Below are 16,198 nucleotides of genomic sequence, written 5' to 3'. Positions count from 1 at the left end.
ATGTCAGCAATCTGCTGGAAAGTGGCTTCACCCTTGAAGTTGTCCCCCAATAACTGTTTTTGCTCGGCGTACACTCTCCTCTGTGCGTATAAAGAGCAATTTAAAACTCATTTTGGTTATCATCTTTATAAAAAACTAGCTTACTTGTATCTCAGGGTGCATGGCGAGCAAATATACTGTGAATGCCACAGCAGATGTGGTTGTGTCGTGACCCTAGTGAAGAACTTTTATAAATATGTCTGCCTGCATTTCTACTTGCCTAACAAAAACTCACCTCAAACATGAATGTCGAGACCTCCTCGTAGATCTCTTCTTGTGTTAGCGGCTTTCCGTCGATTGTGGACGAGAGCAAAGTGTCCAGGAAGGCCTGCTTTTTGCGAGAGAACTCATTCTCTTCTCCCTCTATTGTTTCAAGTTTGAGTGTTTCTCTACGCTTCGTTATAACCTAGAAGAAAGTACCGGTATAAATAAATCACTCCGTTTTTATTTATTTGTATTGTGTTTTGTACCTCATTTGTGAAGTCTTGCAGAGTTTTCAATACTTTACAGTACTTTGGATAGTCTGGCGCAAATCTGTATAAAATACTCGACCTTTTCAGCGGATGAAATGCGCGCATATTGATGTTGTAACACATGCTGGAGTAGAAAGCAATGCTATTGAGCAACAAGGGCATTTTAATGGGAGGAAAGCTACTCACTCTTTGAATGCCTGCACAAGCTTGTGGTCATGGTTATCCATCGCATTGATATGTACGCCCATCGCGGTATCTATTTGAGGCACAGCAAGTATTATTTGGTGTTAGCATAATCAAGTTTTTTCCACTGTCAACCTACCACAAATCACATCCATCGTTAGGTAGTGCGTCATATCTTGAAAATCGAATATGGAATCATGTTGCGACACTTTCCGCAGTTTTTCAACGAACTTATTCGAATTCTTGTTCATGTCATCGTGAAAATTTTGCAAAATCTTAAAATGAAAGGACGGTGTGATAATCTTGCGATGCGTGTGCCATTTGCGTCCCGTGCTGGTAAGGAGGCCAGTGCCAAGCCATGGATGAAGCATATCGTAAATATCAGATTTATCGATCAGCGATTTGCTGGTCAAGATGTACTGCGGGGACGCAAAGATACAAATGAATTTCCAGCGTGACATTGATACTGTATGGCATATTTACCTCCAAATCTTTTGCGTCTGAGACCACCATATTCCGATAGGGGCCAATGAGCACTCGATAATTGCCATGATCTGATTCCACCCACCATTGAAACAGCTTATTTAGTAATTCTGAAAATAAATAAAAATATGGAGGCATAAAGCATAGAGAAAACAAAAATAATTTGTCGTCCAAGTTGCAGAAAAGTTCAGTTCAAGTTAAATTTACTGTATGTAGCATTTCATGTTTTTTGATTTAAAGACTTATGGCATACTTAATTGACTGCGTTTGTCTGTTTGCGGTCATGCAACCGGAAATTAAAAAGTTCTATTGRGTAAAACCAACTCTAAATAAGGTTTTCAGTGCAGGCCTAAAATCCCAAACAACGCGTGAGTATTTTAYGTGTTTAGCAACATAACCAATGTATCTAAACATAATCATTAGCAACACATGGCAATTCACTACAGTTGAGAGAATACTCAATAATGAATACTCTCAAGCGCTTAGCGGCGCTCAATAAATACCGCTCACTTTGCACTGTTCTTTCCCAACGCAACGCTCTCTGTTCTTCGCTCATAATAACGATCGGCAAATACACAAAACACCGTTGTCCGATCAGTTAGTTGAAGCTTTTATTGTTATTGTTTACTTATTTTTTTGARATTTAGTCTTAKTTTGTATACAATACAAAGCTTGTGATTAATTAATTAATTCTTAAATTGCAACTAACGGGTTTAGAGTTTTWCAAAAAAAGCGAGTTTTATATAAATACATGTACATACATATGTGGGTACATGTGTCTAAATCATTGTGATTGTTAATGTTGCTTTTATAGTCGCATTTAATTGCGGTTTATACGATCGCTTTATATTTCAAGTTCAAGCTCGTCATATGTAYRTATGTATGTAYGTATGTATGTAAAAGTATTAATTACTGCAGGGACTTGGCAAAGGCAAGCACGCAATTACAAATGCTGGCGGACAAACAATAAAAATAAAYATTTAAATATTTTATTTCTGTCTGTTAATCGGTTTTATCATAAATTATTTATAATGCTAACRGGGCAATTGAAAAGTCTCCTGCCTGGCACATATGTAYRTACATATGTARATGGCGTTACTAGAATTAAATCCGTATGATTTTTAATTAATTTTGCCTGCAGAAAAGTTGAGGATGCTGCAAAAAGCCTTTGGGGGTCAAACTCTGTCTAAAAGTGTYCACAAGTGGTATAACGAGTTCAAAGCCGGTCGCGAGAGTGTTGCGAAAAATGTGGTGTCAATTCGGCCAAAGACATCGACTGATGAACATCACATCAAATAAGTCAAAGAAATTGCTGATAGCTTGGGCATATCATTTTTAAATACGAATTGAGCTTGGAGTCAAATCTTGAATGGTTCCAAAAACTCTAAATTTTTTCGAAAAAGAACGTCCTGTTAACATCTGCGAAACAATGCTTTCTGACTATCAAAACGTTATGAAACGCATCATAACTGGAGATGAGACTTGGATCTATCTTTATGATCCCGAAAAATCGATCAATTGAGCGAATATCGTGCTAAGCGCCAGCCGAAAGCGAAGAAATCAATTCAAGGTCGCTCAAAAATCAAGGTCATCTTGACAGTTTTCTTCKATTAACGCGGTGTGGTGCTTTATGAATTCCTTCCGCCGGGCCAAATTGTCCACAAATAATATTATTTGAGCCTTATGCGCCATTTTCGTTAAGCTATTCGCCTCTAGAGGCGAGAATTGTGGGCCGAAAACTCTTCGTTTTTGCACCACGATAATGCACCATCTCATGCAACATACATACATACATATAACCAATGTAAATGGTGATCATTTTGCCAAAAATTCAACAAATATCGTTCCGCATCCACCATATTCGCCTTATTTTGGCAAAGTGCGACTTTTGCCTATTCAACAAACTCAAAAGACCACACCGAGGACACCGTTTTGACACAAAATGYCGTCCTGAAATTCTTGCGCTTTAAGCAATTGCCTAACTTGCCTTGTATGGACGGCATGCCTGTGAAACATTAGTGCTGTTTTTAGTTACGTTMAACCAGGGACTACTGTACATTCATAAACGCTGAGCTATTAGTTTTGTTAACTGATAAGCATTGATATGGTTCCCAGTATACATAAGTACTTGATTAGTAAAAAAGAGATTTCAATAACATTCTCCCAGCAGATGCGTACCTGAAGACTCTCTCAACTTCACACCACATAGCTGGGTTTCGCATTGAATTTTTCAAGAACCCTAACAATCCTAGTGTCGACGAGATTCGTTTAACGAAATTATCACAACTATTGTTTTCAAAACTCCAACCAGTTTTGGATTGGTTCAGCTTATGGAGTAGGTACATTCGTATTTATGTATGTGTGTGCTCAAGATCTCGAATTTCCAAAGATATGTAAATGAGTGCTACAGTGAATATTATCGGCTTATGCAGCCGCTGTGTRTTATACGAATATGATAAGCGCGTATGGCCGAATACCTATGGCGGGAAAATTTACAAAACACTACATTTACATGCGTTTACTAAAAATGTTTTTATATCCTAAACAGAGCGTATTAAGTGTGCCAAGATGTTCGTAAGCCGGGGCCCTATAAAGAAGCTGCTTCTTTGTCGGAACCACCGATAACGGACCTTTTATTGCCATACAAAGTGAACTATCAGAAGCAAGTGTTTGTATGGAAAACTGTTACATTTGACGAGATATCTTCACGAAATTCGGCATGAAYTATTATCTAAAGCAGCAGTGCAAAATACGAAGAAATTTTTCAGATCGTATCACTATAGCATATAGCTGCCATACAGAGGGAACGATCATAATGAAGTTCTTGTTAGAAATGTGATCTATTTGTGAATAGTTTCTGTGCTACCAATCTCTTATTTATATATTCACTTTGCATACAAGCGATAGATTCTGTTTGAATAACAAGTTTCAGCGTTGAATGGTCAGTAAGTCTTCGATGCAACGGTTCATWTACTATGATTAGTATTTCTAGGTTTTCATCCGATATTTATAGCAAATTTAAATACTTTTGAATAGAAATAAATACGCAATACTTAAATTGATCTATGGTTGATTAAATAATTAAATAACATACATATCTAATGATATATAATGATGGTGTTATTAAACCGCATAAAGATTTTATCGAATAGAGGTTGTTCAGTATGAATTGCKGTGAATGCGGACAGTATTTATTACCGGACACCTCCCATAGCCGGACAAATTTTATAAACAGAACGTTTTTATTGATATTTTCATAGCAAACCAATTCCAATAACCGGATATGAGTGCGTTCCAATGATTGCACACGGACACTATTTGCTCGCATTTATTATTTCAATATAAATATATCTCTAAGAATACCTTTTAAACGCTCCCATATAATTATATACAGCTCCATTATCATTAGTATTATCAAAAAAACGTTAAACAAGTTTTTACTCATTGATAAAACTACATATATATGTATTTATGCCAGACAGCATAAAATAGATAATTTTGGCAAAACAATGACTTGCCAAAAAAGTGAACCTATTTAGAATAATAACTTCTTTTTTTACTAAGTTTAAAACGCAGTTAAGCGTCTAAAAAACGACAAAGGAGTTCAATTATTAAACGAATATAAGTTTACAACTTCTTTATTCTAAAATTAATTTAAATGAATAACCACTTGAGGAGGAATTTACACTGTTTTGTCGTTTCAATCAAAGATCGAATTAATGCCTTACCATATTTTATTTAATGAAATATTGAATAAAACAGAAATATAGTATAAATAAAGGTTTCGTAACTCCAACGTATTATCGCCGAGTCCAATTCATTTCACAAATATATGTACATATGTATGTTACATATAAGCAGCGGTGCTTTCCAACTTTTTTTCTCACTTTCTTACCACTTGGCGTTTTGCCCATTTGATGCGCATTTCCCAAAACTGGTAAAGCCGGCGGTCCTGGCAGCTTATTCAGCTGCTTGACTTTGCTATAATTTTTCACTTCCAAGTAGAGTATGGCAAGAATCGGTGCCAGCAAAACACTATACAACAACAACAACCACATCTTGAATTGCTACACACTTCTCGTATGAAATGAATGCACGTATTGTTAACGCTGCCAAGCAAAGCGTTGCGGAATTCGAAAACTCGTTTAAACTGTTAGAGACGAATGCCGATCGTCAACTGAATGTAGCTCTCCATGCGCGGCGGCATTTTAATATTCAAAAAACTCACAATTTTCAGCTAACTGATAAGACAAGAGCATTTGCTAGGCGCGACAGCCTAAAGGTAGGCAACGCTTACTTTCCGAAGGCCACAGTAAACACAGTGGAACAAGATCGGCGATCTCTAGGTGGATTCACTAGGCTGCATATGCGCAAATATGGCTAGAATTGAGCCAACAAAGTACCGTTGTAGAGCAAAATTTGGCTGAAATTTATTTGGTTGAACGGCTTTTCGATTTTAAGCCTTTTTTAAACATTTTTTCAGCCACACATGTTATTTTTAATGGTTGTTTTATAGCYATTATGTACACATGTGTTTGTATGTGCTGATATTCATACTCCATTAAAAGCGGCTGATTGCTAATAAATTTGGCGATACGTGAGCGAGTGYATTTTACATACAAAAACACCAAAAAAGTGATCAACAATTACTTTACTTTTAGTTTACGACGCATTCGATATCTCGTCGCGAAACAGGAGGATTAAAGAAATAGAGAAAAAAGAAAAGCGAAGTGAGCCTATTATAGGCCCTTTTCTCAATGTCTACTAGCTAGCAGCCAGTTAAGTTCYGGTCAAAAAAATTATCTTTGCCGAGAGAATGAATCTTGGTTCAGTTAACCAGAACTGACAGCTGACTGCTAAACAGATATTGATAAAACGGACCTAAGAGCAAATAATCCCACAATCAGATTTCATTTACTTTGAGTTTGAGACTTTTATTGTTTACAAATTGAGATTCTTACTCARAATGAACACAATGATGAGTTTATAATAACCGATATATTTACTATGCTTATGCTTGTTTAATATTAAATTRCGTTAGACCATTAGTGAGAAGCAATGGTTGCCTTGTTAAACCTCATACAAAGTGCTCGTTGGATAAATGTTAGATAAGCCTTCTTATCTGCAAGCGTATTGGCTCTTGGACTATTTCTACCATTGAACTAAACAAAAATTTCTTGAACCGATTATCAGTTGGCTGTCAGCTAACGCCAAGTTAAAGTCGTCACGTCTATTTCTCTGCAATTTTTTAACAATAAACATTTATTTACGCCTGAGGCTAAACTAGTTTGATTTTTTTGTTATAAAAAAGACGCGTATTTATGCTAATTCGATATGTATCTACTACTCTTCACAATATTCCTATTCACGCTAATAGCGTGGAAGGGCTTAAAGTTGCTTAACTATATTGATAATGTAATGGGCATAATGGAGATGATCCCAGGGCCAACGCCATACCCGTTTGTGGGCAACCTCTTTCAGTTTGGACTCAAACCGGACGGTAAGTAGCAGAAGTGACAAGCAAATTTACATAAGACATAATTGCTTAGAACATCATGCAACATTTATTAATAATCAAGTAATGTGTCAAAGTCCAAAGATTGGCTCAGTAAAGTTTCGCATGACACATACTCAGCGGCGCAGCGAAAAGTTAAAAAGCTTAGTCATTCAACACAACAACAAAATATCCCGCTCTTCACTTCTTCAGCTTCTTTTAGCTGGTGGTGGTGATGCAGAACATCCAGTCCGCWACTAATTGGCTTTTAATAGTCGCGCAATATTTCTGGCAGCTTAAGCGGTTATCTCCTCAACATCTGCCCTACACAGTTATTGGTGCAATTAATGTAAATCATTTATTACAGTTAATAATTTTGAACCCGATAAGGCAAGCAAAACAAATTCAAAATAAACATTTGTGCGTTCACTCCGACTCGAACGATACAGAGTTCATAATTGAGTGTTATTGTGATAAAATACCAAACTTTTAGTAAAAAGAAAACAGCAAAAAACAATTCACACTTTACTCCATTACGGGAGTTCTGCATTCTTTGACCGAAACAAATGKTTGACCGATGGTGCAAGATCAGGGCTACAAGGTGGATGCATCAAAACTTCCCAGCCAAGCACTGCAGCGCCATCAAAGATGTGTATGGTCTAGCGTTGTCCTGATGRTAGACGAASTMMTCTCTGGTGATCAGGYCGTTTATTTTGATTGCTTGCTTTAATATCAWCAGTTGTTGACGGTAAAAAGTAGAAACAGTCGTTGGACCAGGCTGGAGCAGCCCACCAAACACTCAGCATAACCTTTCGACGCGTCAATACTGGCCTTGACCCATTTGTCGAGCCGAGCGAGCTGGCGAACATCAACTTCATAACTAAAATGTGTTTTAGCTCCCTAATCCTAACATTTAAAAGGTAACCTACGTATGTGTATTTTTTATTAAGCCCACATGTAGTAATCACACATCTTAAAAAATACTTACCTTTTAATCTGTTTCAATACCTTTTTCGGTAAGAAACTAAACCTAAACTTTTTTAAAGCCAACCAAATCCAAGGTTTGCAGCAAATCCCTGTTACTCTAACGGATATGTGACAAAATAAGACAAAACACAAAAATACAAAATATAATAATCTACGTTACTTATGGAAATTCGGTAATTTCTTTGCAATGCTACCTACAACAAACACCAATGAGCATTTTAGCCCGAAGAGGCTCTTTATCTTAAGCAACCTTTGTTAAAAATGCGCAAAATTCCATTTCGCAAAAAAAAAATGTTACAAAGCTTATTGTTACCTCTCGGTTTATGAAATTTACGGGGTTCACAAATAAATGGCGTAATCAAACTTGCACAGGCACCCAAATGAGTATGTAAGCTCATATGCTTCGGCAGGAATTTCAGCAACGCAGCGCTTAAAACAATTTATTTGCCCTTTTTACTTGCAGAATATCCAAAGAAGATTTTACAGTATTGCCGGAAATATGACTTCCAGGGCTTCCGTTCGGTGGTGTTCTTCCARTATCATGTCATGTTGAGTGATCCGGCGGAAATTCAAGTAATTTCATTTGCTAGTGCCCATAAGTCATGACACACACACACGCACTCACATACATACAAGCATACATGAGCCGCATAAAGGCGATGACACTTCACGCGTTTCACCAGCCCCAGCTACATTAAGCCCAAAAACAGCACATTTGTAATCACGCAGTCTTAATTCCTCAACGAAGTGTAGCAGCTTTCATCTTTCGAAGAAATTCCTGCCCTCATTTTGTACATGCATTCACCACACATACATTTACAGCACCTGAAATTCATTATCATTTACAACTACTTTGATTTACTGTTATTATTATTATTATTTTGCGCTCGCTTACCACAGAACATCCTCTCGAGCTCTACGCTGCTGTACAAGGAGCACCTGTACTCCTTTCTGCGTCCTTGGCTGGGCGATGGCCTTGTGACCGCCGCAGGAGCGCGCTGGCTGAAGCATCGCCAAATCTATGCGCCRGCATTCGAGCAGCAAGCAATTGACGGTTATTTGCAGGTGGTGCATCGTGCTGGTAAGCGTTTAGTGCAGAAGCTCTCAGAGCGCGCCACTGCAGCCGCAGATGGCGTGCCGAAAGTCTTGGACGTGCAGCCACTGTTGGGCAAATGCACCTTGGATATCGCTGTTGGTAAGTTTGGCTTGTTCACTCTGGAGGKTGTTGGCTAACAAGAAATCTGTTGATATTATTTTGTTAGTTTTGYAAAGTACAGGGTTTGTCCGGAAAGTAATAGGACTGAATTGCTTCTGTCGCGACTATATAGTACTTCGGAGTATGCGCGCACCGACTGAATTTGATATAGTTCGTTCCTTGCTAACGAACGAGCGGGTGGCCAGTTGTCTCCGAGCACCTGGAGAGTTAGGACTAACATTTCGCGCGACGTGTTTTTATCARTGGTGCAAGCCGAAAATGCAGCGTTCGTTAGAGCAAAGTTTCGCGATAAAATATTGTGTGAACCTCGGTAAATATGCGACAGAGACGTTTGTTATGATCAAGCAGGTTTAACCAGATGTTTCTTTAGCAAGAAGATGGCACCAGGCCTTTTTGGAGCGCCGGAAAGAAAGTAAATCGCTGCTCATCGTCTTTTTTTGACATCGTCCACCATGCATTTGTTCCTCCTGGATTTAGCCGTCAAACACCAAGTTTTAAGTGGAAGTTCTCAAGAGACTCAAACGAAGGGTCAATCGGGTCCGACAAGATATCGCAGACGATTGGAAGTTGCACCCAGGCTCACACCGCCTTTTTTGTGAATAACTACTTAACCAAGGGCGGCATCCCAATGCTTCCGCAACATTGATGTGGCCCCCAGACTTTTTTTTTTTTTTGTTTCCTTGCCTGTTAAGGCAGATGAAAGGCAAGCATTTGGAGATGATAGAGARTATCCAAGTAGCATGCAAGGCTATGAGTGCCTTCGATGATGTCTTCAATGCTTGGAAATCTGGCTGGCAGCGCTGCATCGACSCATAAGGAGCCTATATTTAAAATTGAAAATAWTTGTAACGATTGGTTCAATACATTTTGTAAATCGACTCAGTCCTATTACTTTCCGGACAATTACTTTCCTGCATCTAGTCTACCCTTATCATACATAAACAGTCTAAAMGCGCTAACGTTTCTCCTCCACAGAAAATGCTACAGGCATACCTAGTTTCGAGCTGAACGACGGCAAAACCGAGCTGCACGCTGCAATTAWTGAGTAAGTCTAACGGTTTCTCGCTCACACACTCGCTATTTCATCATTGCCAGTCTTCATGTAGCGCCTCACCCAACACTGACTTTCATTTTCATTATTATATTTTCAATCTATCGCAACACTGTGACACGAAAACATCTGTCGCCCAATCGAAACTGTTTTCATCCAATTATTTCGGTATTAAATGTACATATGCATGTGTGCAGACTTGTATGAGCACACTCCGACACTCCGCCACTCGTACACAAACGGTATATAAATATTATATTTTCCCGCAGCCTCTGCGACGTGATAAAGGAGCGTACATTCAGCATTGTAAAGCGCTTTGACACGCTTTTCCAATTAACGCCACATTATTGGAAACAACRCACCGCGCTGAGCACTCTTGAGCGCGTAATTAACAAGGTAAAAAGGGATATTTATGTACGGCCGTTGGGGATATTTTGTATTTATGATTTTATTGAAAAATGATTGTGCTGTGAAGTAGTAAATTCAATGAATGGGATTTGYCATTGAGCAATGACCGTCAAATGAGAATATTTCGCCATTGAAATTGCATTTCCAGGGAAGCCTTTTTGTTCAGCCAAATATATTTATTTGTAAGGGATTAAGCAAAAAGCTCACCAAAATAGACAAAGGTGTCGGGRCACAGAACAAAATCGGTTATAATGCCACCAGATTACTGAAGTTTCACCTCCCGTTCTTGAAAGATTCCTTTTCTCGATCTCGGGCTCGGTCTCTTAAAGCTTAAAAGCTTTTGCTTGGGTGCCACCTGCTGGTGATTACCGCACACCTACATAAACAACTACATTGGAAAGTGCGTGTTTAAAAATTAAKAAGAAAAACGTTTTTGCTGAGCGTTTGGCGGCCGTCTTCCGCAAAATGTCCTACCCAAGCGCTGAAATTTATCTTTGGTGGAGACAGCAGGTGACACATGGGCATATATAAGCAAACATACATACATGCATATATACATATAAATATGTATATGCGAGGGCAGAGATATGCGCTCTTTCAACTTGAAAATGCAATATGCGAAAAATGTTAATTGAGTGCACTTTGCCCACCGTCAGCGCCATTTCAGCTGGCGCAAATATTGCGCGTGTTATATTTTCCGATTTTATTACGTTTTTTTGTTTTTTTTTTTTTTTGTTTTTGGTGTAAATATGTATTTTTATATCTCGAATTTTAATTAAAAGATTGTCGATCAACGTCGCGAAAGTCTGCAGGCGTCTGCGGCTCAGCAAGCGCACCAGCAGCCAGGCGTTCGGGAGCAGCAGCCGGCAACCAGCACAATGCTGCGTCCATTTCTTGATGTGCTCTTGCAGGCGAAGCTGGATAGGCGTGCGTTGACCAATAAGGAAATATTCGAGGAGCTCTCCACATTTATATTTACGGTAAGTATGGTAACAGCAATAAGTATGAGTGTGTGCACCTTGTTGAAAGGTTGGCAGCAATTTGAGTTAAACTATTGTTGCCTGTGTGCAATTTATTGCATTATTTATAATGGAATATTGACTTAAATTAAAATCGCATCCGTTTATTTTCACTGTTCGGGAAATTGAAGAAAAAAAAAATTTAGAATACATGCTGCCACATTTATTTTCTTGTATGCATAAACAATTATGGAAATTCCTATATTTTTGAGARCCAAAATATGTTTAGTCGAAAAAGTCTTTTCGTATTTCTAATCGAACTTTAAATATTTTTTTTTTATATTTATAATGAACTTTATTGAGCAACTATGTACCATTTTGGTCCACTACTTTTTGCCATTTTGCCGCTAGAGACATTATTCCATCAATTAATTTTCCCAGGCTTCTCTTGAAGCCAACTTTACTCCATTAAGGAAGTTCTGCATTGACCAAATGTCAGTCCGTTGGTGCAAGATCAGAGCTATATGTTGGATGCATCAATACTTCCCACCCGAACTCTCTCAGTTTTTGCCGAGTCATCACAGATGTGCGTGGTCTAGCGTTGTCTTTATGGAAGACGGAGCGCTTTTTGTTGATCAGTTATGGCCGTTTTTTTCGATTGCTTGCTTTAATCTCATCAGCTGTTGACAGTAAATCTCATAAATCACTTTGGCTTCGCGACCATTTTTTGAGCTTGGAACATAATCTTTTTCGCACATTATTGYCGTATTTGATCCACTTTTCGTCTCTTGTTACCATTCGCTTCAGAAATGGTTCGATTTCATTTCGATTCAGCAAAGAATCAAATTTGGTAATTTTGTCCATTAAATTTTGCACAGACGATTAAATTAACCAATTAATTAATTAAATGAAGCTTAATATCTCACATTTCCAACCCTATATGTTCTGACACAATGTGATTGGTAGTACTRGAGATATATGACTTCAACGACATCTATTAACAAAATAGGAAAAGACTTTTCGACTACYAAATTGCCATAAATAGCCTTATTCAATTGAAGGGTAATTATTTAGCCCGAAAAATACATACGTATCCTCCTCACAACACAGCTAACGCTCAAGGTCAAATAATTTTTTGCACACGGGAACATAACTGCACCGCATCTGCGCTCTCTTTTACACTGTACGTCCTTTCTCGACACGCAGCCGTTCAAGAGAAGCTCTACGCCGARCAGCAACGCATTTTCGGCACTGAAGCAGCCGCGCAGTTGGCACGTGTGCCCAGCATTGAATGTGCACATTTGGAGCAGATGTGCTACTTGGAGTTTGTAATACGCGAGACATTGCGTCTGTATCCGTCGGTGCCATTAATTGCACGCACCAATCGCAAGGCAATCGATATCAGTAAGTGAAGAGCCGTAAACTGGCGAAAGTGTTGGCSYGGTTTCGCCTACGCGGCCGCAGTCGGGCGTACATTGTTTATGGCTTTTACATTGTCGTCTCTTTATTATGCTCTGCTTTGATAGATGGTACCAAAATCGCCAAGCGCACAACCGTTATTATGTGCCTGATAGCCATGGGCTATAATGAAAAGTACTTTGACGAGCCGACCGCATTTCGCCCCGAACGCTGGCAGCATATCAATAAGGACGAGGCGGCGGGTCTGCAGGCCTTCAATAGCGTGCCTTTTAGTGCCGGACCAAGGAGATGCATTGGTAAGTCGTTGAATGTTTGTCACTTCGAGTGCGGAATGGAGTGTAAATAGCTCAGTGCGTAAAGCGTATATAAATGAAAGTGTCTGAAAAAGATTTTGTATTTCATGGCTTTTTCTTATACCATAAATTGAACWAATATCGTCTGTCATGTCTTCTATTGTATTGCAAATGCCGTTCCAATCCTCTTTTAMAGCCGAAAAGTATGCCATGTACGAACTGAAGTCGCTGCTCTCAATGATTTTGCGTAACCTGGAAATTTTACCGGCCAAAGATGGCCTGCCATCGGGTATCAACGATCACTCACGCTTGGACTGTGCGCCACAGAGTGAATACGATCCCATACTGAATATTCGCGTGACGCTTAAGTCCGAGAATGGCATACAGTTGCGACTGAAAAGACGAACGAACGCCGATAAGTAARCAAAATGGAAAGCAAAAGCGAACGCAACTTTCAGGCGACATAAATTTCTTTCAAAAATATAGAGCATTGTTCTCAAGCAAGGTTATGTTGCTATATACTATACGTAGTAGACTAAATATTTTCATTAAGCATTTATTTTTATAGCAAAACTGTAAAATYATTAAAATCTAAATAAAGTGTGCTCAATAAATTCTGCGTCTCAGACGTATATACAAGCCGTTAACAGATTTTAAGGTTAGAAAGAAGCCCAGCCGCGCATCATATGGATTGTCAATCTTGTCACCGCGATCTGCGGGGTTATGTATGCCTGTGGATAGTCCATCCACTGCCGGCAATATGTTGAAGTGTCGGATGATCTTCGAAAGAGTTACTTTCAATTCCATCATGGCGAATTTTTGACCTAATAAAATGAAATAAGTCAATGTGCTCAACTTTGTGTAGTGTATAATTAGAGACCTATGCAATTCCTCGGACCCGCGCTGAACGGTATATAGTCGTAGGGATTACTACTGTTGCGATTTTCAAAACGTTCCGGCTTAAACTCAAACGGTGCCGGAAAGTGTTGGGGATTAGTACCCATTGCTATAATACAAAAGCCGAGCGAGGTACCTGGGGGAATTTGAAAACCGCCTAAAAAGAKTCGTGTACAGTTGGTGAAAAAGTAGCACAACGGGATCAAGTTAAGTTTGACAATCATATTCATAATGTATAAAAAATAATCAAATGTTCAATAAAATCACCGACTACTCACCGATTTCAGTTTGCTCCAACAAAGTACGCACAATGAATGGCACACTGGGAAACAGTCGCAGCGTCTCTTTAATAATCAGCTCCAGATACTTCATGTCACTCAATTCTTGAAAAGTTGGGTTACGTTTAAGATCTGGGACACACTGGGAAACAGTCGCAGCGTCTCTTTAATAATCAGCTCCAGATACTTCATGTCACTCAATTCTTGAAAAGTTGGGTTACGTTTAAGATCCTTGCCGAAAATTGCAAATTGTTCTTGGTAGGCGCGGCGCTGTACTTCTGGATGCCGTGACAAACAGTAAATGGCGAAGCCTATGGCGCTGGCAGTGGTGTCGTGGCCCTAGAAAAGGAAAACGAAGTTCGCTGCTCAGATTAAACCCTACCAGATATGCAACAAGCAGAACCTCAAACATAAATGTGGAGACTTCCTCAAATATATCTTGGAATGTCAGAGGCTTGCCATCTACTTCTGCTGTTAGTAAGTTATCAAGGAATGCCATTTTCGGACGTTTGCCATCTACATCCAATTTCAGCTTATTTTGGTCAAGCGTCTTCAGCATCTCACGCCGTTTGTCAATGATCTAATATGAGTCACAAAAAGTTTTAAAACCAAATTCYTCAACAAATTATGTGCCGAACATGTGCAGAACATACCTGGGAAAATTCTTTACGCAAGATCGCTAAGGCTTTTTGCTGTTTCTGATATCCTCTGGTCCAAACGAAGAAGAAATCGAAACGATTTAAAGCGCTAAAGATCCGTTGGCGCATCACATCGCAGATGCTGCAGATCGAACATTATTTTAAAGAGATTAAAGTACTTAGGTAACAACTTACTCAGCAATCGCAGGTACTATTGGAGACGTGGGACCCTGTATGGCATTTACTGATGTGCCCATGGCGGCTTCTAAAACATTCAGACAAAATGATTATTGTTTTATAAAGTTTATATGGCAGTCGGTTTCACCCACCGCATATGACATCAATCGTGGAGCGTGTGACGACTTCTTGAAAATCGAACATTTCCACCTTCGTTGCAAAACCCGTGAGCAGCTCCACGAAGCGATCGGTGGTTTCGTTCATAATTTTAAGAAAATCTTGCAGTATAGCAAAATGGAATGAGGGCGTGATCATTTTTCGATGATTAATCCAGTGTTTGCCATTCGCGGTGAGCAAACCTTGGCCCAGCCAAGGATAAAAGAACTTATAGGGGTCATATTTGTATATAAACTCGATACTAGATAGCACTTGCTGAAATAAATTATAAATATTTTAATAAAAAAAAGCTTTAWCACTTTGAAACTACTTTTGAAAACATCTGTGGACCGAAGTTARAGCAATGATGGCTTTGTGTAGGTTCTTACTTCCGTAGTTTTGGGATTTGTAATCATCAAGTAGGGTTGAGCGCCGCCGTACACTCGCACCAAGCCGTAGTTGTAGTCATGTGCCCAACGTCTTATCTGTCTCATATGCTCTATGGGAATACAACAGAAATCAGGAGTAATTAAAGCTATCAACAGGAATCTTGCATGATTAAACTCTAAGCCTAGCTTTATTGTATGTATTGTAAGCTGTCAGTTTCTCTTGGAACAAATATGCGAATTGTAAGAGAGTATATTTCAGCAAGCAACTGAGAGCAATAGAGAGTAAGAATCGTAAGGTTACAGAGCATAAGCCAAGACTCTACCGACATTTTCATCGAAGAGAGAGACCGAATTGATTTATAACAGAATCCAAGTCTCTTTCGGTAGTTTTGGTAATGAGAAGAGAGTGGCTGTAAAGAGAAGCAGGCGAGTATGTACACGTATTTACTAACAAACCGTTATCAGAAGAAGCGATGAAAACTTGACCTACTAATCGAAGCATTCTAAGGCTCAACGTGAAAACCATATATTCTCCCCTTTCATGTTTCGCAGTTATCATTAACTGATTAATAAACGTATGTATGTAAATAATACCACATAATAATAAACCCTTCTTCGGATTACTTTGTGAAATAAGTATATATTTTATTTTGAAAAA

General features: G+C 38.9%; 3 protein-coding genes across 4 annotated transcripts in view; 1 reads left to right on the top strand and 2 right to left on the bottom strand.

Moving 5' to 3' along the window:
* The window catches only part of LOC108970770 (cytochrome P450 4e2-like), a 10,331-nt gene extending 4,990 nt beyond the window's left edge, over window positions 1–5,341 (bottom strand). Inside the window, exons 1-8 of one of the 2 annotated variants that reach the window (XM_018936335.1) lie at window positions 5,074–5,341; window positions 1,179–1,288; window positions 835–1,114; window positions 699–768; window positions 510–636; window positions 275–445; window positions 145–213; window positions 3–80 (exon numbers count right to left, since the gene is read on the bottom strand). In XM_018936335.1, the coding sequence (XP_018791880.1) occupies window positions 3–80; window positions 145–213; window positions 275–445; window positions 510–636; window positions 699–768; window positions 835–1,114; window positions 1,179–1,288; window positions 5,074–5,236 (1,068 nt within the window). In that variant the 5' untranslated portion in view covers window positions 5,237–5,341. The remainder of the gene's footprint in view (window positions 1–2; window positions 81–144; window positions 214–274; window positions 446–509; window positions 637–698; window positions 769–834; window positions 1,115–1,178; window positions 1,289–5,073) is intronic. The other variant, XM_018936336.1, reaches the window with a different exon arrangement.
* Window positions 5,342–6,387: 1,046 nt separating this feature from the next.
* Window positions 6,388–13,446, top strand: LOC108970796 (probable cytochrome P450 4ad1). Its single transcript, XM_018936402.1, has 9 exons — window positions 6,388–6,678; window positions 8,123–8,232; window positions 8,560–8,854; window positions 9,851–9,920; window positions 10,196–10,322; window positions 11,117–11,314; window positions 12,439–12,697; window positions 12,820–13,008; window positions 13,202–13,446. The coding sequence occupies exons 1-9, from the start codon at window positions 6,513–6,515 to the stop codon at window positions 13,426–13,428; spliced, it is 1,641 nt and encodes a 546-aa protein (XP_018791947.1). The 5' UTR covers window positions 6,388–6,512; the 3' UTR covers window positions 13,429–13,446.
* Window positions 13,447–13,545: 99 nt separating this feature from the next.
* LOC108970797 (probable cytochrome P450 4e1) overlaps window positions 13,546–16,198 on the bottom strand; it is a 14,580-nt gene continuing 11,927 nt past the window's right edge. The window contains exons 2-10 of the mRNA XM_018936403.1: window positions 15,541–15,650; window positions 15,148–15,427; window positions 15,014–15,083; window positions 14,834–14,960; window positions 14,584–14,760; window positions 14,411–14,519; window positions 14,181–14,312; window positions 13,886–14,059; window positions 13,546–13,829 (exon numbers count right to left, since the gene is read on the bottom strand). Of these exons, the coding sequence (XP_018791948.1) occupies window positions 13,612–13,829; window positions 13,886–14,059; window positions 14,181–14,312; window positions 14,411–14,519; window positions 14,584–14,760; window positions 14,834–14,960; window positions 15,014–15,083; window positions 15,148–15,427; window positions 15,541–15,650 (1,397 nt within the window). The 3' untranslated portion in view covers window positions 13,546–13,611. The remainder of the gene's footprint in view (window positions 13,830–13,885; window positions 14,060–14,180; window positions 14,313–14,410; window positions 14,520–14,583; window positions 14,761–14,833; window positions 14,961–15,013; window positions 15,084–15,147; window positions 15,428–15,540; window positions 15,651–16,198) is intronic.

The sequence above is a fragment of the Bactrocera latifrons genome, unplaced genomic scaffold (assembly GCF_001853355.1).
Source record: "Bactrocera latifrons isolate USDA-ARS-PBARC rearing strain unplaced genomic scaffold, ASM185335v1 scaffold_31, whole genome shotgun sequence".
In the NCBI taxonomy this organism is placed as follows: domain Eukaryota; kingdom Metazoa; phylum Arthropoda; class Insecta; order Diptera; family Tephritidae; genus Bactrocera; species Bactrocera latifrons.
Note: the sequence above shows the minus strand (reverse complement) of the source record. Positions and strands in the feature narration are given on the sequence as shown.